Source organism: Heterocephalus glaber, unplaced genomic scaffold (genome assembly GCF_053883595.1).
Source record: "Heterocephalus glaber isolate CG9 unplaced genomic scaffold, H.glaber_assembly_v1.0 deba00001497, whole genome shotgun sequence".
Lineage (NCBI taxonomy): Eukaryota > Metazoa > Chordata > Mammalia > Rodentia > Bathyergidae > Heterocephalus > Heterocephalus glaber.
In genome coordinates, this window is record NW_028258320.1 from 1,987,741 (window position 1) to 2,010,061 (window position 22,321).

A 22,321-nucleotide genomic window follows, 5' to 3' on the forward strand; every position below is an offset into this window, starting at 1 on the left:
CAGGAGTGGAGGTGACCAGTGCACTGTGAGAAGGAAAGTAAAGGGAAATCAGAGTGTTGGGGAGAAAGAGAATGAAACAGAGTAGAGGAGGACTAGTGATATCAGGGAGTGCAGGAGGGTGGAAATGGAGGTCTGATGTTGGGGCATGGGGATCCACTGACACCTAAGGGGCCATGACTGGCTACAGTGCCAGCCCCTGATGCTGGGAGGGGCCACTGCTTACTCTTACCTAGGATTTGAAGGATGTTGTCTTTGTTGTCACCTGTGGCATTGAGAGGTAGAGCCCTGTGTGCTATCTGGTTAATTGCTGTACCCCTAACACTGTGTCTGGGACATAGTTGGAGGGAAAAGGTGACACAGAGGACTCCCCTTTGCTCTGGGCACCTCCTTGGACTTGATCCTCAGCCCCACCAGATGGTGGGAGACCAGGAACCAGGTGTCTCTGGCCTTGGGAACTCTCCCTCCTGGACTCTTCACAGCAGCCCCTGCCCTGCGTGCTCTGAGGCAGGCCTACTTCACTCACTGCGACAAGTCCTCCCCGGGGAGCTAGGATGATGGCACCATGCTGGGGGCAGATGCTGTCCTCCAGCCAAAGTTTCAGTTAAGTGTTGGCCAAGATTTTTGGTTTTGCTGCCCAGGAGATGAGTTCTAGGGAGGTGGCAGCAGTGGCTACCTCACTGAAAGACAGGTCCACTAGAGTGCTGGGGTTACAGGTGTGTGCCACCGCACCTGGCTGTTCTTAAACCATGTCAGCCCACCACCCCGGGAGGTGGCAGCTGTCAGTGGGGCTTGTGGCCCCTGAAGATTAATGAACGGGATGACGTGCTCTCTTGCACCCTGCTCTGCCATGTTACAAACTAACCCAGGAGGCAGGAGGCAGTTGTAGATTTGCAAATTCAAGAGTCAGGTTTATGGTAATGGTCTTGCACCAATTAAATTGAGCTGCACTGTTAGCCTAGGATTGTCCATAGAATCTGGGGTAACTGACCAAAATAACAAGGTGGGGTGGAGAAGTGAGGGTCAGTGGAGCCTGTGTAGCTGTGTTCATCTCTTCTGTCTATATTCAGCTCCTTTACTATCACAGCTGCACAGCTGCAACAAAGTTTCAGTTCCAGAAGAGCGCCTAATGCCATCTTGGACATTTCTGGCTTGCCTCTCTCAGTGAGCTCAGCAAATACAGGCTCCTGCTCGTAAGGCAATAGAAAAGTATAATTAGGAAAGTACACTTGCTAGTGCAAAAGCTGGGATACATCCAAAGCCAGACAGTAATAATTTTTAGTTGCCCCTGCTGCACCCCTGTTCACGCAGGTAAGTGGAAGTAGACACATTGGAGTAGAGGTCTTCTCCTGGAGTAGGAGGAGTGAGAGCTGCTGGCATTAAACTTTCCTTATTGCTAAATGCAGCTTTCTTCTCCTTACAACGAATCAACTGTTAACTAAATAATTTCTTGCTGTAATCTTTACCGAGCTGTAGAAGAGCAAAGAATAAAACCAGTAGAGTCCCTAATTTCTTGGGTAACATAAACAATAGAACAGATATGGAAAATCATTTCTGATAAGAGCTTTCTGAGGCAGAAGGCCAGCCAGTGTGCCTGGAGCAGGGGGGTGGTTGGGGGCTTGTAGGCTTTTGCAGGGAGTTTGATTATTATTCTAAACATAGTGGGAAGGCATCGAAGGGTTTTAAAGCAAAGGAGTGACATGATCTGATTTACATTTTTAAAGTAGCCCTCTGGGAGAGAAGCAGAAATGCTGGTGTGTGCATAGACTTTCACGAATACATAAGAACTGATGGCAGTGGTTGCTTAGCTTCTGGGGAGGGTAACTGAGAGAATGACATGAGAGCCGACTCTTTGCTGAATATTATTTTATACAATTTGAATTTTATTATATTCATACATTCCATTATTCAAAGAGGAATTAACACATGTGACACAAGTACATCTTGGGTCAATTATCCTCAAAATAAATACAGTGACCCCAGAGCCCCTCTTAAGCTCTTCGAGGGAGGCCTGGAGAGCAGCCAAGCCAGAAGTGGGGCTGTAGCAGGCCCTGGTGCCACCGCCTGCCTTGCTGCATCCTGCCCCGCTGGGCTACTTCCTGTTAGGTCAACATGTGGAGCTCATTCCTGTCACAGGGCCTTTGCAGGACATTGTGTAGAGGAAATCCAATAAAGTCAGGGCGAGGACTAAGGGCCTGACTAGAACGCAGCTGGGTAAATATTTTACCATTGGCCAGGGCAGGGAAGGTGAAGAGATGAACCAGCGAGGGGTTGAGAGGATGAAGACACTGTTTTGACGTGTTATGGTTGAAATTCCTACTATCCAGTTGCGAGTGAGGTGTTTGTCAAGTAGGCGGTTGATTTGAAGGGAAGAATTTGTGGATGGAAATACAAATTTAGGAGGCATCACCATTGAGATTCTATGTGAGGCCTTGGATCCAGATGCCCTTACTGAAAGGAGAGAACATGAAGGTGAAATGCAAGAGGATTGCAGCCTGTGGTGAGTTTTAGAGAAGCCATAAAGGGTCTAAGGAGCGGAGCAGCAGCGGGTGAGGTGGGGAGAAAGTCAGGAGTGATATTGCAGAGGCTGAGAGGGGAAGGCTACCAGGAGACAGGGGAGATTGGGCAGGTGCCATTGAGAGTTTAGGGTGAGGATGGTGGATGTGGCCATTGAGCTCTTACTGGCCCTTGGCTTGTCCTCACTGTGTTTCAGAGAACACAGTGTCTTTGTAACTAACTTCTTGTGCATTCACTTGACCAAAATATTTTGAGTGAAGAAAGCCTAATTCTAGGTATAAGGGATATGTGATAAATTACAAAAATATTTAACTTGAGTTTATGGAGTGTCAGGGAGACAAGTTGAATGAGAAAATTACCCAGGTGAACCTAAAATTCCAGTGTGACGGTAATGAAAGTCCAGGATGCCATGCAAGCATGTAATGGACCCTGGTCTGGTCTGGTCTGAGGGTCTAAGGAGCCGTCTGGAGAAGCGACAGGGGAGGCCTGCTGCATAAGGGAGTTCAGTTAGGGGGCCGGGGTGTCTAGAACACAGAATACAAGGAGGACAAGGGCACGGGGGGTGCAACAGAAGCAGCCAGGGATATGATTGTGCTGCAGCTGTGCTGCTTTTATTATAATCAGTGGGAAGCCATTAAGGATTTAACACAGGGTGATGGTGATCATGGATGGGGTCTCTCCAACCTCTTTGGCTGCTGAGAGGAAGGTGGGTCTGGTGTGGGATGACCACCTAGAGGATGTATCGCAGCTGCCTTGGCAGAAAGATACTGGTGACACTGATTCGGTGGTGGCAGTAGAGATGGGAAGAAGAGAATGGATTTGATTTTTAGAAATAGAATTCACAGGACTGGGTAAGTGAATGTGAAGAGAAGGAAGATACTAGTGAGGACTCCAGATGTGCCCCACTTCTCCTGGAGGGGGAGGCACTGAAGAAAAAGCAGTTAGTGGGGAAGTAGCAAGTGTTCTGTTTTAGACATCTCAGAAGCCTGGGATAGTCCGGGTGCCATGTACATTATTCAGTGCAGAGGCACAGTGCTCCACAAAGAGAGGTCTGGGGCAGAGAGATCAGTTGCAAGATTGTTTGCATATATAGTTAGAATTTTAAGTCTTGGAGGAGGTTGTTGGGTAGGCAAAAAAGAGGGCCAAGCACTAAATAGTTCTAACTTTTCAAGGACAGTATATAAGTCGGTCTCAGAGAAGGAGAAGGAAGGTGTGCTAAGTGGATGTCCCAGAACCCACAGGGGTAGCCACCTGGTCTGGAGCTCACATGGATCCTTGGTCTTAGCCATTTTCAGCCTCTATTCATCAGGTGCTGGTCATGCCTAGACTGTAGTTCAGTGCATTCTGCTCTGTCAGCCTCTGCACCCTCACCAGCAAATGAAGTGGGACCAGGGTAAGAGGTTAGCTCCTTCCCTACACAGTGTGCAAGATGAAACACTAGGCTTTTGATTCAGTGGGGAGTTTAACTAGAATCCACAGTCTGACTTCAAATTTGAGCTCACATCTGCAGCTAGAACATTCTTCTGCCGCTAAATAAGCTCCCCCCCCCAGGGGTGGTGCGTTTAAATAAACTAACTTTAAACACCAAGAAACCAAGCCTTTCTCTGCTCTTCCCTCCACCCCACTAACTGGACAGCAGAAATTGTGGGAATTAGGACTTTAAAGCTAAGATTTTGTGAAACTAGAGAAAGGTATGCTTATAGTCTTGAGCTCCTCAGAATGACCTTTTTGAGTTATTGTGTTGAAAACAAAAAGCATGTAGAGGGACTTCATTTTTAAAAGAAGCACATAAAACAGTGCATGTGATGCTTGTGCAGCTTGGGTGAAAACACAGACTGTTTGCAGAGCGTCTGCAGCCCATTCCTTTCCCTCACTCATCCTCACTATAGCTCCCAGCCCAACATCTCAGGGAAACAGACGTAAGCTTCTCGACACACCAGGACATGACCAAACTTGACATGCTCTGCCTTTGCTTGAGAAGGGCTGATGGGATTCTCCGCAGGACCTCTGGAGGCGCCCCACAGGGCCGGAGAAGCTGCTCTCTGCTGTCCTTGGAAAGTTGTGTCCCTTTCACAATGTCCGTAACGACTGGATTTTTTTCCCCAGGCTGTCTTGTGTAGTAGTCTTAATATATTTAAATCAAGTTTCTTAAAAATTTGCATATCTTCCACAGAAATGTGCATGGAGCTTGTCACTTAGCATGCATTTATAGTCTGTAAAAACAGGTTTGTGAAGAGGGAGACGGGAAACTTGTGCATCGTGTGTTCAGAGCAAGATTTCCATGTTCATTTTCCTTCATTGGCAGAGACTTCTTGAAGGAGAAGGGCACGGGAGTGTAGACCAGGAGGTGGAGGCAGTGGGCAGGGCAAGCCATGTGGGTAGAGGAGGGAGGAAGCCAGTGCACAGCACGAAGGTCCACCCCGCCCAGGAACCCACAGCCTTCCTGAGCTGGGGCCTCACAGGCATTATTTTCTTTAATACTCATGATAACCCCAACTTCACAGCACACAGCTGAGGCTCTGAAGGGTTAAATGGCCTGCCCTCAGCCACACAGCTGTCACTGTGCAGCTGGAGCTGAATCCTGCACTCACATTCCCTTCTGGATTAGCCTGGGGAGAATCCAGGGATCCACCTCTGAAGGGATTTGTCATGGAAGCAGGATGTACTGGGTTCCATGTCTCTCCCGACACTAATCTGTCATCTCTGTGCTCCTCTGAGACCCCTGCATGTGGAGGGAAAGGCCAGCAGGGAAAGAGGGGGGAAATGGTCCTTCTCCAGGTGTGCTTGAGAGAGGAAGGCATGGCATTTCCAGTCTCTGCTCCCAGCTGCATTGCCACTTGGATAGTCTGTGATGTGGACAAGCTGGCTCTTGCCTGCAGAGGTGCTTTCAGGGACAGTGAAGAGGCTGCAGTTCCCTGGGGAGCCTTGTAGCTGGAGACTGGCAGCCGAGTGACCCCAGGCTGTGCCGTCTGCCCATCCTGGGTGGGAGGGGAGCCCTTTTGTAGGCAACTGCTCCATTTGAAAAGATAATCTTTTAAAGGACAAAAAATGCTGAAAGGAAGACCATACAAATCAGATACCTCCTGAAAGGAGGCTAAGATCACCCAAAAACTAGAAGCATCCTCCTGAGAGCCACATAGATTGCTAGGGAGCTGGGCTCCAAACTGCCCAGCCACCGAGAGGTTCATGCAGCTTGCTTTCAGCTACCAAAATGAAGTGGGGTTTGAAAGACCAAGGTGTTATTCATGTGGTAAAAACTGCCTTGAGTCCTTTTCTCTTAGTAGTTTTTCAATATATGTGCATCTCTAGTGGTGGCAGCCAGCTACCTTCTCCTTGCACACCCAATTAAAGGCTTGCTTGGGGGAAGAGTTCTCACAACTCACAGCATCCTTCATAGTGTATGTACCCGTTCCCTCCTCTAGGTGACAAAAATAGGCCTTGCCTCGGTGGAGGCAAGAATGTGTTGTGGGAGGCTTGTTCTCTGTCAGGTAAAGTGAGGGCTGCGTTAGTGGGTGACAGAAGGGGCTGTCACTGGAGTAGGGCAAACACTCCTCACAGAGGAGAGGGAAGAGGTAAGGAGAGGTTATTTGCATGCACAGGGCTGCCTAGAGAAACAACAAAGGAAACCAACAGGGGTGGCTGTTGTGTTGAAATGGCAGGTGGACAAGATGCACTGCAGGCTTTGTTCGCCTGGGCCTGGACACAGGTTTCCTCCTTCGCTATCCTGTTCCGTGTGCCACGTGCATGTGCAGGGAAGACCAGTCACTGCTTTGAGCTATGCCATGCTGCTTTGTAGTGTAACATTTAGCTTGTATGCAGCTGATATTTTAACTTTAATTGATTACTTCTGTTTTAGAGTTGTCTGTGTGTTAGTGGTTTTTATTAACTTGTGAAGGAGTAGAGTGGGCTTTTCTAATGCAACTTCTCCCTTTGAAAGACAGTTGCCCAGTGTGGTGATTCACTGTAACTCTGATTCTAGAGCCCTGGACAGCTGACCTCTGTCCATCACTGGTTCTCTTCTCCAGCCCAGCAGTGCACTGCATCAGCCAGCTTAGTGAGCTGGGATCAGTTCTGATTCTTGCAGTGTAATGATTTTCCCTCCACATGCAAAGCCAGGGATGGAGGAGAATGTAAAGTAAGACACACTGCATTCCCGAAACAACCTGCAGCTGCTTTGCTTGTACCGTGGGCCTGATGAAATAAAATGCATTAAGATCTATTAATCCATTTCTGTGCTACAAATTCTGCCTTGGGCATTGGGTCAGCAGATGTGGTGTAATCTAGGGATTGCTGCTGGTTGGAGTATAAACGGCTAATGGTTTCCAACAGGCTTCCTGTAACCACCTGCTGTTTCCAGCATGTACTTACAAATGAGCTGTGAGGTCAGCTTTCCCCTTGCTGGAAGGACAAGACGAGCTTGCCTGGTTGTTCCACACACACAGGCCCAGCACATTCATTGTTTCCCTATAGATAGTAAGTGGTGCCTGCAAATGAGTTGAGATTTGGAGGTGGCCCACAGGAAGTGCCGGGAGTCTTGTAGGTTCTTTTTGCTAGTGGCCGCGTGCATCTGCACGGTTCCCTGCCCTACCTCGGAACTGGGTGTCCTGTGTGGCCTTGGCTCCATGCTGTACCCAGCAGGGCACCAAGGGCCTGTGAGCAGTGCCCAGTGCAGAGCTCGCATGTGCACCACCACCGCACCTCTGTGCACACCAGTGGAGCATTCCACAGTACCTCAGTCCCCATGGCCTATCAGTATTTTTAGGCTCTGCTTGAACCTTTGAGAATTTGAAATTCATATGAGCAAGAAAGTGTAAAACATTTCTTGCAAGCTAGATGAAAGCACAGAGCAGCTGGAGCTAGGCCCGCCCCGGTCTGTGGCTTTAATAAAATAGACACTTGGAGGAGCCTCCATATGGGGGAGTCTGCAAGAAAGCAAGTGTTTAATTAAAGTCTGAAAGCGTCTAGAGCTGCCCAGTTTTGTCAGCTTTAAATGGTTCTTTTTACTCCAAGAAAACCAGCAAGCATTTGTGTCAGGGATAAAATGAAAATGTCAAAGGCTCAAATTTTGAATGAACTTTGGCATCACTTTGTCTCCTCATACTCCATGGTAAAGGACGTTTACGGCATGGAAGGAAATGCTGGCCTGGGGGGTGAGGGGCCTGGACCTCATCCAAGGGTAGGAGCCCACCTGGGTGGTACTTAGAGTGGGCTCCTTCCCATGCATGGGCGTTCCCTGTAGCACAGGGCAGGGACTGAAGGGAGCTAGCAGAGCCTGCAGATCCTCCTCAGACCCGGTTGGGCAGCTCCTGGGAGTGTCCTCTTGGTCAGCTGGAAATACTGTTGCAGCTTCCACAGCACTTAGCGCAGAGTTGGGTGTCGAGGCCTCGTGATGGCATTTGTACTGATTCCCTCAATATGTAATGTAGATTTAGCCACAAAACCCTCCACATTGTTTAAGCAGTGGTGAGGTTTAGCTGTGGGTGACAGCATCTGAATGAACTGGATAAATCTCATGTGTTAGCTTTAAAAACTACAGGGTGAGGTCAGAAGTTTGGTTCCCATGAAATGAGCGTTTTTAGAAATCTGCGCGTCAGGCTTTTAGGAGTCTTGGAAGAGCGAGCCCTTGTTCTACTGGGTATGTGTTTCCCAGGACCTTTCCTTCCAGCCACCTCATATCCATGTGCCAAGGCCCCATGTCTGCGGAGGAGGGCTCAGTCAGTCACACGTGTTAGTTTGATGCCCACAAGTGGCCTCTGTGTTCAGGGCGGGTGACCCACTCCGAGCTCCAGACTGAGGTTTGTGTAGTGGTCTTGTGTGTCCGGTAGTGACAGAGTCAAGAAAGCTACTGCTCCCTCTTCATTGCTTGCTGTCCCTGGGTTGGCAGCCCCTTCCTGTCTGTCCCCCTCCTAATGCTGCCTTCTCACAACTGAGGGTGGAGCTGCAGGGTCCCTCTCATGACCTCCGAGTGAGCCCTGATGGAGGTGTGGTCAGGCCTCCTCCCTCCTTAGTCCTCCTCTCCCTCATCCCCTGCCAGTTTTTTTTTTTTTTTTGGTACCAGTGATCGAACTCCAGATCTTGTGCTTGCAAGGCAGGTACCGGAACCACTGAGCTAAATCTCCGGCCCTCCCATACCAGTTGCTGCCCGGATGGGATGTGGCAGCAGAGAAAAGCTGCAGTCCAGACCACCAGGGTGGGTGGGGCCACAGAACAAAGTGCTTAGGGAGCTGCTGATTCACCCTCCCTTTTAATCAAGGGCTCATCCCAAATTACTCTTCAGTGCCAGCAAGCAGACACACACACACACACACACACACACACACGCACGCACGCACGCACGCACGCCCCTGAGTTCCTGAGCATTTTGTGCAGATTTACTCAAAACAGCTCAGACAGCCTTAAAGGAACTCTGCAGCTTTTTCTTGGGTCAGTCTTCATGGAAACCCAGCAATCCTGGGCTCTTGGCAGGGAAAGGGCTGAGGTTAAACCACGTTTAGCAGGCAGATCATGTTTTCGAAAATGGTGGCCCTGGCTGTTTTGCAGCTCTCCGGTGGGTGAGCACCTTAATTATACTCCCAGCCCCGTCCCTTCAGAGCACTGTGTGCATTATAGCTGTGGTGAGCAGAAAGTACGTTGAAACTGGTTATAGAATTTTATGCTGGTAAACAGTGGGGCCATAAGGAGAGGGTAGATATGAGGCTGTTAGAGTGAGTGAATTTTAGTTTTCATATATAAATTTTTTAAGTCAGTAGGAAAAAGAGTTGCATGATGCCCTGGGTGGCTGTCATTATCCATTCCATGAGTTCTGGATGGAAACCCAGTTGGTTTCTAGTGAAGTGTCTGAAGGAAATGCTGAGGCTGGCCTAGCCAAGCCCAGGCTGCAAACCTCCCTGTGCTGTAAGATGTATCTGTCATTGAAGTCAAGAACAATCTCTCTCATACACACACTGTGGCCTAGACTCAGCTCTCTCCGTACATAGGTTAGTCTCCCAAATTCTCCAGAGCACCACGCAGAGTTCATACACATCTGCGTGTTCCAAGAAAAAGAGGATAAAGATAACATTCTGCCACCAGTCATTCCCACCCACCCCTGCCTGCCGTCCTCTCTCTGAGGCAACACACCCCTGCTGCTGACAACAGTGCGTTTAGCCGCTGGCCGCCATCAGTGGAGAAAGTCAGCATGTGGGGCAAGTTCCAGCATACAGCTTCCTCTGAGTGAGTGGTCCTGACAGCAGTGATTTATACCATCTAATAGCCTCGGCGCCGAAACCTGGGACATTAGCCTTCCAGAATTTCCCTGAGACGCCTCCCCAGAGAATTACAGTGCCATATATCCCATTGTTACTAGTGCTGCTCCCAAAATGTAGCTGCTTTTAGGCAGTTTTCACTGTTCAGAAATCGAAGCCAAGTGTCTAACAGGTACACAGAACTTACAAAGCAGGAATGGAAATAAGACTTTTGGCTAGGCGTAGAGTCCGTGGGTGGATAGAGAGGACGTCAGGCAACGTTGCCAGGGCTGTCATACTCTCCATTTCCCTCCAGTGTTGGCTGGCCCCAGCTGGGGGAAGGCAGCCTAACAGTGTTGAGGTTGGCGGTGAGGACCAGACCAGAGCCTCTCCCCAGTCTGCCTTTGACCAAGGTGGGGTTAGGCTGAGCCAGGAGTGGGCTTAATTCAACCAGCACTGTTCATCAGGAGCGAAGCACCTCTGGGGCCTTTTCCTGACCCGTCCCAGTATCTACAAGGGAATGGGTAGCAGGGGTCTTGTGCCCCTTATTGTAGATTCTGCAGGTCCAGAAGTTTGTCAGGATTTGGTGTCAGAAATGTCTACAGACACAGCCTGATGCCATTTGCTCTGAAAGATGATCTTGCTTGTTCGATAGAAGATGCATATTGAAGCTGTGCATGCTTCTGCTGTGAAATCCTTTAGGGGAAAGACAACTGGTGTCCAATATCTTCGAGTAATGAACTTATCAGTAACTATAACACATGCGCTTATTAATCTTAACTTTGCTTTTGGACCAAGTGGGAGCTTGGCTTCTCAGGAGACAAAATTTCATCTCTGTTCTTTTCCATAAACCCAGTCCCAATTTAGAGTCAGGCGTATTGCCCTGCTCTCCCTGGGAAGCAGTTCATAATGTGTTTTCCTGACAGTGGACACACGCGCCCTGCCCCCCCTGCCCCCCATGTGCCATGGCCAAGCCTGAACTCAAGGCTTCTGGTGGAGTGTGAGCGCCGCCTGTGTCCCCTCACCCCCTGCACACACAACTGCCTCCTTCAGGTTGAGGAACACTGGCTAGATGAAGTGGATGCAAAAGTTAAAGCCACTGAATCTTAAACTTTAAGGCTGTTGAAACTTTCATCCATCCTGCCACTCTTTTCTTCAGCTTCTGCTGTTCCTCTGAAATCATAGTCTCCATGTCTCTGAAAACAAAAAGTAGAGGCTGCAGGATGGATATGTCAGTTTTCAAAGGGTGGCCATCATTTTCTGGATCCAGTCCTAAAAGCAAGCAGCTGTGGAGGGAGCCTGGAGAATGAGTGAGCAGAGGCCTGGGGCCCCTGTGGCATGCACAGGGAGAACAGGGCTAGGAGCCCATTTGCCTGCACTTGTGGGCTTGCTCCTGTGGACCTGGGGCTTGAGGGGTGGCCAGACAGGAGGGTGGCAGAGGTGACAGCAGCAGCCAGCACTGGCAGCTGTCTTCCTGCCCAGATCTGCCCTCCCTAAGGAGCTGACTGGTGCCTCTACCACATCCATGTATCGGTGTGGGAATGGGCTCCTCTCTCACGTGGTCCTGTGTTCCCCTTTGTCCTCAGAGCCTCTCCTGACCCCCGAGGTCCTCTCTTCCTCTGCGCCATCTCCCCTCTCTGTGACCTCTCGTCAGACTCTTGTTCTACTATTGGTCAGGCTAGTGTTTCCCGTGGACTTCTGTCCTCCCCCAAGAGAGGGCCCGAGGCTGCCTGCAGGTGTGGGAGGGCAGAGAAGATGGGAGCCCTGAGTGGGGACCTCGACCTCGTGCCTCCTGAGGGCATTTCAGAATCTCTCACGTTACCTGTTCCAGGTCTTGAAGTCATCCATTTTCTTTCCAGAGCCCCCACTCATGCCCACCGTCCCCCGGAGCCCTGGCTACATAGGAATAGAATGTAATTTAGGCCACAATCCTTTCTCTTCCCTCTCTGCCACCTAGAAATGGTTGGTGTCCTGTGTTGGGTATTATAGTTTGCAGGAACCAGGTGGAGTGCTGAGCTTGCCTGCCTGACTGGCGGCTGGAGTGTGGGCTGGTCTCACTGCCTTGGTCAGCTTGGGCCCGGGCAGCAGCGTCTGAGGCTGCTGTAAACCCTGGCAGCTAAAGGCCCTGCTGTGACTGGCGGCTATCCTCCGACCTAACAAGTCTCTCTCTTGTTCTTCTCCCGCCGCCACAGGGTACGTGTTCTGCATGTTACATCGCCTCCCTGAGCAGCACGACTGTACGTTTGACCACATGGGCCGTGGCCGAGAGGAAGCCATCATGAAGATGGTGAAGCTGGACCGGAAAGTAGGGCGCTCCTGCCAGCGCATCGGGGAGGGGTGCTCCTGAAGGCCAGGCTCGGCCGCCACATGACGCTGTTCGTAGTTCACTAATGTTAGCCTTATTTAGGACAGAGTCAGCCCGACACCTTGTACTGGGCACATGTCAGACTACAGCCAGTCTGTTTCCTTTCTTTAGCCAGCCATCCTGGTACTGTAGTTTAGGGGTTGATGGTGGTTGAAATTGATTTCTGGCTGGTTACTAAGGTGCCTGCTAGCCATTGTATAAAATTAAAACATGAAGAATATTTTTTTTGAGCATGGCTAGTGGATTTAAAACAACACATACCTGTCACTGCTGGAGTCAAACTTATAAAAAGCCTTAAGCGGAAAGTGTTCCAGATGGAGACTCTGAGTTAATAGAGGAGTAGAAGCTGGTGTTAAAGTTCCCACGATGCACATGGCTTTGCCAGAAACTCTGTTTAATGTTCGGCCTTTCACCTCTTCACTTATCCTTAATCCCAGTAGCCAGGACACCTGGTGGCCACAGGAGACTGGTGACATTGGCCATGTGGCTGGGCTGGGTGGTGGCCTTGCTCTCCCACAGAGCTGGAAATGGGGGGTGGGGGGCAGATTCTTACGGAAATTTTTTTTACCTGATTTGCTATGAAAAATCTCATCCTACAAGAAGAGAAACAACCTCACTTTGAAAATTAGCTCAAGACTAGTCCATGCACAAGACCCATCTTCTACATAGGATCCGTGGTCACGAGAAGCAGCCCCGTTGTCTGACCCCAGTGGCTCTGGTTGCCATTTGCCAAGTGCAGGGACCTGGCAGTTGATCAGATAAGGCTTATGGCAGCACAGCGGCTGTGGCCGGGGTCTGCAAATGCCTTTTGCAGCCCGGTTTCTACATGGGGAGTTGTTTTTTTTTAAAAAAGACGTTTTGTAGTCAACAGGCATCGGGTGTGCTGGGGAAGCTGCAGCCCACACAGCCTCTGCCCTTGCAGCCGGAGCCTGCTCGTCCCTCCAGGGGCCTAGAGGATGGCACTGTGGCCTCCCCTCTCATTTCTATGCAGTCCCATAGTCCAAGGATGGCCAGTCCACCTGTACCACATGGCATGTTTAGAAGGGAAGGCAGCATGCTTCACAAGCACTGCGGGCTTGGGTCTCTGAACAGTGGTTTGCACCACGTCACAAGCCACACCACGTGGCGGCTGGGGCTGGAGGCTTGTGGGACGGCAATGCCCAGCCTGTGCCTCTTCATGTGGGCAGAGACTCATTCAGTAGCTGTAGTAGCTTGGGCCAGAAGGGGAGAGGGGTGTGGGCCTGGTTGCCTGTGTCAGAAAATCATTACCCGTCAGCTGAGGATGCCCTTGACAGCCTGCATCAGGTGACAGGCGGTGCCCACACCCTGTCAGGTCCAGGTGGGCGAGGGCAGACGGCTCCTGCCAGGGCAGGGTGGGTGGCGCACACCCATGCTACTGACTGCTTTAACCCAGCAACTTTCCTTTGTACAAAACACAAACAGTTCATCCGCCTGCAAATTAACCACAGAACACCTGCAACCATAAATGTTTTTGATCCGAAATAATGAAATAGGAAATCATGCTCTTTCCAACCTCCTCCTCCCACCACACCCTCCACCCCACCAGAGTGGAATCCGCTGCAAAATCTCCAGCCTTAATTCTTGCTTCAGGACCCAGACCGGTGTCTTGCTCTCGGGCAGCCCAGAGCAGAGGTGCCAAGTCTGCCCAGCGTTTACCACTGCTGTCAAGCCACGGCCCTCTGGCCTCTCTGGCCATCCTCCGTGAGGCGCCCACCCAGGCCCCCACCACACTCTAGCCCCAAAGAGGCCGCACAGTGCGCCCTCGCTGGCCTCCTCAGCCCAGCCGCTGCATGGAGGCGGCCAAGGGGCAGAGGCGGTGCACACAGGGACTGCAGCCCACGTTCACTTCTGACGGCAGAGCCGGGTGGGGGAGGAAGGGCTTGTTCCCCTACAGTATCTGTTCTGTGAAGTTTGTTAAATGTAAGGAAAGCTTAAATTCTTGTATCTTTAAAGAGAAAAATCTTATTTAACCCTTTTGTGTTCTAGATTTACTTACACACATAGCCTAGAGCTCAGTTTTAGTTTTAACATTGTGAAAATATTAAAAGAATCTTGTAACTTTATTCTTTTTTTTCCTGCTGAAAAAAAATTAAACCAATCGTATGAACATTTGGATTTCTCTATCTCACCGGTTCCCCAAATGCCCCCTGGATAGCAGAAAGGTGGTGAAGCGTCTCCTTGGCCAGGGCTGGAAAGAGGGGGCTGTGGCGTGCAGAGTCCTCGGGTTCCTCGGCGTGGCTCAGGCTAAGAGCCGCTTCCCTATGTCTGTTGGGCGGTTCTGCCTCGGAGGCACCAGGTGAATATGGGGAGATGCGAGCACCAGCCCAGGGGGCCCCAGGCGTGCTGTTGGGGGCCTGAGTCCCAGAGGCACTGAGGGACTGGTGTTGGTGCCCCGCCCAAGGAAGGACCCACGGACCAGCTGACGAAAGCCTGGTGCAGGTGGGAGGGCGGGCTGTGCGTACACTTACTAAGTTTTGAAAAGTATAGGGAACGTCTGTGGGGCCAAGGCAGGGAACCCCACACTGTTCGTGAGGATGATTCAGGACCCTTAAATTGAGAGTGAGTGGTGGGGGTGAGCAAGCAGGCGGACAAGAGCCAAAGTTGGTCACCTTCCTGGGGGCAAGAAGGCGGCATGGTGGTCACTGAGCAGGAGCACCCCAGATGGACACAACAGAAGTACCTGGGAGAGTCCCAGCACAGTACATCTCTGCAGCCATTCCCAGAGCCGCCCGAGGACAGTTCAGGCCACACCAGCCTGCTGCAAGGTCCTTTGAGCCTAAAAGTGTCAGCACCTGATTCACACTTCAGTCAGAGGGGCTGGGGAGATCTCCGATCCTGAAGTATACATAGAATATGAAGCAAATAAGAGCAAACAGTGTAAATGCAAAAAAAAAAAAAAAGGAAGGAAGGAGGAGGAGGAACTACTGACCCTGCAGGTCTCAGCTGTGATGATTAACACAAAGAGTAACATAAGTACGGGTGAAGAATAATGAGTATTGCTCTGGTAAGAACTGCTGGTGAGCTCTGCTGGAGCTGGGGAGGGGGCGAGGGGATGTGCTGTGTGAGGCTGTGCAGAGACCCCAGAGCTGAGTGCTCCTGGTCCACAGTGAGCAGTCAGTCAAGTCGGGAGCGGAGAGAGTAACATTAAGTCTTAGAATGTGGAAGTAGATGCAGGAGAAAAAGCTCAAGGTTCAAAGTGTTATCTGGTGTGGGCGGGGAATGCAGGAAGCCTATTTACTGTTTCTACAGTTAAAACACATAAGTTTGTAACACGGGTTAAAAAAAGATCAAGTGCTTTAAAAAAAATAGAAGGGGCCCTTTGGGAGCTGAGCGGCCATGGGTTTATCTCCTAGGCTGCTGGCCAGCGCCTGCCCCCATGGCCAGGCCATAGATCTGTGTGCGTGGGAGCCAGGAGTGGGGCTGCAGGCCCCTCCACACACAGTGACTGACGGAAGCACCCCTCGTGCGAATGGGCACTGGGTAAGCTGCAGCCCCAGTGTCAGCCAGCCGACTTGCACAGGTGCCTCTGCCTCCCTGGGCCACACCCCAGAGAGGCTGTACACAAGGGGTAATCCAGATACACAGTGAATGTTTAAAGTTTTAAAAATTTATTACAGTAAAAGACATCTTGCCACTAATCCTCAGAATCTTCCTCCTTGATTAAAATACATTGATCCCATCATCCTTGCTATTTTGGAAGCAGCTCTGGAAGTCCTCTTTCATGAATGTCTTTCAGTTATGATCATAAGTTGGATGAATGCTGCTGACAAATGCCATCCAACAGAAAGGCAGCTCATAAAAACATTACATATGTGTCCTCATCCAGCTTAGTCACCAGATCGGGCACCAAGAAGATTTGGCTCTTCCCCAAAATGACCAGAAAAAGTAAATATTTTGAATCAATTCAGGACATCAAGGCAACCACAAAAGTGCAACTAAAGACACTCAAAAAAAGGGACCTCCAAAGTTGCTTCAGAAAGTGGCAAGAATGACCAGATCAGTGTGTTTGAAGTGAGGGGGAGGATTTGGGGGGAGATTAATGTCAGTGTGTCTTTTACTGTAATACATTTTTAAAAATTTAACACTCGGCCATACTCTTCAAAAACATTGTGTGAGCAGGGCCTTCCAAGCTGGCCCCATTCAGAGTGAGGCAGCTTCTTTCATGATTGGCACCCAGTGTATGTCCCCCCCTGCACCCTTTCCCAGGTGTGCTGAGTGGGGTCCCTGTAGAGTCACCGTGGTGGCACCTTTCCTATGATGTCCCAACGGTGCTGTTGGAATGCACCATCCGCCTACATGTTCAAGGTGTTTGACCACAACCAGCCTTCCAGGACCTGGCTCCCAGAAACTCACCGTGTAGTGCTGGGACAGGTTTCCAAAGGCCAGGTGCCCAGGGAGGGCTGGCTGTGGCAGAGACAAGGCTGAATGTCAAGCGCTAGGAGCTAGCGTGTCTTCCAGTCAGCAGATGTGTGAATTTAAAAGCAGACTGACTCCTAATGCCTGCTCCAAACAGAAGATGCTCAAGTCAGAAACAGTTTCCTCAGTGGTACAAACAGCACGCTCTGCCAAGGGCTGAAGGTCGGTTTGGGAAGGCTTGGCCTGTGCTAGAGTCCCGCCACTTATAGCTGGAAGAAGGATGGTCATAGCTTCTGCACATTCTACAGGATTCCTAAGAGTCACATGGCTCTTCTGGTATAACTCGTGAAGATGAAACAAACTCTTCTGAAGTATTAAGAATCCCCAGCAAGTCTTGATCAGCCATGCTAGAGGAGAGGCTGGGGCATCTGTTTCTGTGCAGGATTGCAGTCATCACAGGAAGCGGTCATCAAAGAGGACTTGGCCAGACAAGGTAGGAACAAGGCACCACACAGGTGGGGCCAGGTGGGAAAAGTGCCTCATTGCTGTTCTGGATGTTATTGTTGATCAGGTATTTGCTAACATTTTTAAATCATGTAATTTGTTCTGAATTCTCTCCTTATAGTCATCTTTGAGCCTAATTTCACAGTCATAATATTTTTAAATGCTGGGGCTCAAACTCAGAGGCTGTGCCTGCTAGGCATGTACTCTACTGGGGTGGCCCGGTCATGGGTGGATTTCTACAATACTCCTGAGGCCACAGCTGTGGCCTCACTGCTGTCCCACTAGCTGGAGGGGTATGAAGGGACAGATGAGTCTGTAACCATTCAGACACCAGCTTTCAAACTGCATCTCCAGCTAGCAGCTCCTCCCCTAGTGTGCAGACTGAAAGGTGCTGGGTATCAGTGCAGTTTCTATCAAAACACTGACATTCTTCACAGGCATACAAAAAATCTACCCTGAATTGACTTGGAACCACAAAAGACCCCAGATAGATAAAGCAGTCTTGAGCAGGTGGGACAAAGCTGGAGGCATCCTACTACCTGACCTCAAAATGTATCAAAAAGCTGTAGCAACCAAAACAGTAGGTACAAGCATAAAAACAGACACAGTCTAGTGCAGTCGGATGGGAAGCCACACACTGAAGTGTGTATGGATTTTCAACAAAGGTCCCGAAGACACACAATGGAGAAAAGTCCTGAATGAATGGTGTTGTGAAAGGATGTTTGCTTGCAGAAGGACAAGATTAGACTCTTTGTGATACAAAACAACTCAAAATGGATTAAATGTAAAGTGTAGAACTACTAGAAGAAAACATGGGGAAGGCTGCATGTCCTTGTTCTGGGGAAAGCTTTTTCTTAATAAGATTTTATAAGCACAGGCAAAAATTAATACATATGACTATATAAAGCTAAAATAAGCTAAACAGTAAAGGAAACTACAGGGTAGGGAAAGAACCTACAGAATGGGAGAAAATATTTACAAGTGTACACTGATAAGGGGTTAATATCTAAAATATACGAAAAAATGTTCATTGACCCGTTTCTCCTGAGTAAACATCATCATTGTATACATGTATCAGAGTATTACACATTGCCTCAATAAATATGTGAAATTTTTGTTTTTACTGTGTTTATCATTTAAAATAAAATTTTAAAACTCAGATCAAATAACTTTTATTTTAAATGAGCAAAAGACCCAAATAGACTTCTCTCAGGAAAGGCTACCAGGTGCAGTGATACAAACCTGTGATTCCAGCACTCCGTGAGGCTGAGGCAGGAAGACAGTGAGTTTGAGGCCAGCCTGGGCTATATAGCCTGAGTTGGAAGCCAGCTCAGAATACATGGTAAGACCCTGAGTCAAGGGAAGGGAGGGGGAGAAGATCCTGCCTGCCATCCTCAGTCATCAGAGAAATGCAGCTCAAAACCACTACCCACATTGTATATCATCCCAACTAGAGTGGCTACTGCAAAAATAAGGAATGATGACAAGTGTCCATGAGGACTTGGAGAAAAGGTGGAATGTAAATTAGTACATTATGGAATGTAAATTAGCCATTATGCAAAGCAGTATGGAGGCTCCTGACAAGATTTGAACCAAAAGCAGAGAAAGACTCAACCGAAAAAGAGAACTACAGGCCAATCTCTATAATGAATATAGAGGCAAAAATCCTCAGTCAGATACTGGCAAAAAGAATACAGAAGATCATTGAGAAGATCAAACACCCTATAACCAACTGGGATTCATCCCAGGGATGCAAGGATGGTTCAACATATGTAAATCAGTAAGTGTCATACACTGCATTAACAGAGCCAAGGACAAAAACTATGATGATCATCTCAATAGATGCAACAAAGCACTTGACAAAATCCAACACCCATTCATGATTTAAAAAAAAAACCCTACAAAAAATTGGAATACATAGGCTTTATCTCAACCTGATAAAAGCCATCTGTGAAAAATCAACAGTCAACATAATACTAAATGGCCAAAAACTGAAATCTTTCATGCTAAAATCAGGAACAAGTCAAGGATGTCTAGTATCGCCACTCCTGTTCAATACAGTTCTGGAAATATTAGCCAGAGCAATTAGACAAGAGAAACAAAAGGAATAAAGATAGGAAATGAAGTTAAATTCACTATTTGTGGATGACATGATACCCAGAAGACCCCCAAAACGCCACCAAAAGACTTCTAGACTTAATAACCAAATTCAATAGAATAGCTCAATACAAGGTCAACACTCAACAATCAATAGCCTTCCTCTACACGAATAACAGACCCACTGAGAGACAAATTGGGGAAAATATTGAGAAAATTTTTTTCACAATACCATCCCCCAGAAAGGAAATATCTAGGAATCAATCTTGATGAAGTGAAAGACCTCTACTTTGAAAACTACAGCACTCTGAAAAAAGTGAAGAGGATATCTGAAAATAGACATACCTTGTTCTTGGGTAGGAAGAACCAAAATAGTACAAAATGGCCATCCTTCCAAAACTGCTATATAGATTCAAGGCCCCAAGTGAAATTCCAACAACATATTTCACAAAAGTAGAGAAAACAATCCTAAAATTCATTTGGAACCAGAAGAGACCTAGAATAGCAAAACCAATTCTAGGGTCTGGGGATTTAGCTCAGTGGTGCCACTGGCTGCCTTGCAAGCGCAGGGTCCTGAATTCAATCTCCAGTACCAAAAAACAATTCTAGGCAACAAAGGCAGGGGGTATCACAGTCCCCAACTTGAAACTATAAAACAAAGCTACTGTGATGAAACAGTATGGTGCTAGCAAAGAAACATACCTGAGGATCAGTGGAACAGATTAGAAGATGCAGAAACAACTCCAGACATACTCAGCCACCTCATCTTCAACAAAGGAGCCAAACACCCTCACTGGAGGAAAGATAACCTCTTTAATAAATGGTGCTGGAAAAACTGAGTTTTAAATTGCCAAAAATGAAAACTAGACCCCATATCTTTCACCACGCACCAAATAAAATTGAAATGGAGCAATGATTTAATTATTAAAACAGAAACCCTTAAACCTGCTGGAAGATAGGTTAGGTAGAACTCTTGATATTGGTGTAGGAAAAGACTACGAACAAAACCTCAGTTGAATGGGAACTAGCACAAAGAACAACTGGAATCTCATCTTATTAAAAAGAGAAACCACTAACAGAGTGAAGAGACAACCCACAATGTGGAAAAAATTTTTTTACCAGCTGTTCCTCAAAGGTCTACTATCTAGAATATACAAAGAACTTAAAAAAAATTAGACCCCCCAAATTTAAAGACCCAGTCCAAAAATGGGCATCTGAAATGAACAGAAATTTCTCAGATGAAGTAGAAGCAACAAATAAACATTAAAAAATGTTCAACATCACTGGTCATTTGAGAGATGCAGATGAAAACAACGCTGAGATTCCACCTCACCCCAGAAAGAATGGCTGCTATCATGAAATCAATAACAAATGCTGGCGGGGATGTGGGGAGAAAGGAACCCTTCTCCATTGTTGGTGGGAGTCCAGACTGGTGCAACCACTGTGGATATCCGTATGGAGATACCTCAAAGAACTAGGACTAGAGGTCCCATTTTTGTTCCCAAAATTAAAAGCATCACACCACAGTGATATATGCACACCCATGTTTATAGCGGCAGTTTGTAAAAGCTAAATCTTGGAAACAGCCCAACTGCCCATCAACTGGTGATTGGATAAAGATGTGATTTTTTAAAAATATAAAGTGAGGCACTACCCAGCCATAAAGATTAACTAGAGACATTTATAGCTAAGGGGATGCACCTTGAGGCCATACTCTTAAGTGAAAGAAATAGGACAGGTGTGTAAATATCGAATTGTTTTTCTGGTGTGAGAAACAAAGTGTAAATGAGGACCAAAGTGTAAATAGGTATTGTGAAATAGGAAGAAAATGTTCAGAGAGGACGAGGAACTAGGGAGGGTGGGCAGGGGCAAGGAAAGAAGGGAAAGGAGAGAAAGAAAGGGTGCAGGTCACGTCCGGGCTCCACAGAGCCTCCAGGCCTCATGAGTGTGGGCCAAGAGAACACTGGCCTTCAGCCTCCCACAGACCTGTGACCTCCACTGCACCCCCAGCCGACTTTCCTGCATGTGGGCAGGGGTCAGAATCAGAACCGTGGGGAACATGGGCCCGCTGCAGAATCGGAACCTCGTGGGTGAGTGTGGACAGGACAGGCCGTGAGCCCTGTGGACCTGCAGACACAGAACTGATGCCTCTGCTGCAGCACTGACCACGTTTCCACAGAAGAGCACCGCACCGTGGACACCATGAGCCCAGCGAGGGTTCACTAGCCAGTCCCGACTACTCCGGTCCCCCTGTAAGTGGGTATTCCCTATGGGCCGGAGTCCCTGTGTGGAAGCCATCTGGCCGTGGCAGAGGGAGGGGCGGCCTGGGCTTCTGGACCAGCAAAATGTGAGGACCTTGCTGTTTTTCCATCACAGGCAACCATGACCCTTGAAAATTTGTGCGTTTTTCCCTTGAATACCTGCTAGGTCTCCTCTGGTGGCTGGTGGTGTCAGATACTGGCTGCAGCCTCCACCTCCAGAAAAAGGACCCCACTTGGGGGCTCCTAGCCTCTGCCTTCCCTCCATGTGCCACATGGTGAGCCCAGGTGGGGTGCAAATGGCCACCTCTGAACTGGTTCCAGTTTCCATCCCCCGCAGTGATGTCTGCAGGTGCAGTGGGAGTTGGGTCAGCTCCCTCCTCACCCAGGACCTGCCTCACCCCCGGGATGAGGCCCGCGTCCAGTGAGCGGCAGTCAGGCGTGCCCTGCCACCAGCCCCACTCCTCCTGCCCCTCAGGGCCTCCCTGGACCCTCATGTCATCCACACTGCTAGGCCAAAACCTCCAGTGGAAGCTAACAAAGGAAACGTCCTGCCACTAGGTTCCATGAAGAAGTGACATGGAGTGACCAGGAACTACCTGATTTCCACGAGACACCCGCTCAGCGCAACGCAGTGGTCCAGAGTAGCCAGGGCATCCGTTTCAGCATCTGGAGTTGGGGATGCCACCGGGCACCAGGTGTGGGGCCACAGGCAGAGGCGAGCGTGCTGGGATGAGAAGGCTGGGTCAGGACCCCGAGCTGGGACACTCCAGGGCCGACGTGTAGAAGACAACAGGTGGCAGCTGGCTTCAGGGAGGAGCAACGAGGGGAAGGGAAGCCATGTTGGGAGTGACGGGGAATTTCCTCTCCAGAGCATGCCAGCTGGGCCGCGGGGGAGGGGTGGGCATGGTTGGCCTCACTTGGGCTGCTGTCCTCTGGAAGGAGCCTGTGCCCTGAGAAGGTGGCACTGCACAGCCAGGCTA

The 22,321-nt window shown here is 49.0% G+C and overlaps 1 protein-coding gene across 3 annotated transcripts in view; it reads left to right on the forward strand.

The window, feature by feature from the left end:
- Zfand3 (zinc finger AN1-type containing 3) overlaps positions 1-14,230 on the forward strand; it is a 308,517-nt gene extending 294,287 nt beyond the window's left edge. For all 3 annotated transcript variants that reach the window (XM_004846651.4, XM_021259888.2, XM_087185356.1), the window contains one exon: positions 11,930-14,230. In XM_004846651.4, coding sequence (XP_004846708.1) covers positions 11,930-12,084 — 155 coding nt within the window. In that variant the 3' untranslated portion in view covers positions 12,085-14,230. The remainder of the gene's footprint in view (positions 1-11,929) is intronic.
- The last annotated feature ends 8,091 nt before the right edge of the window (positions 14,231-22,321 follow it).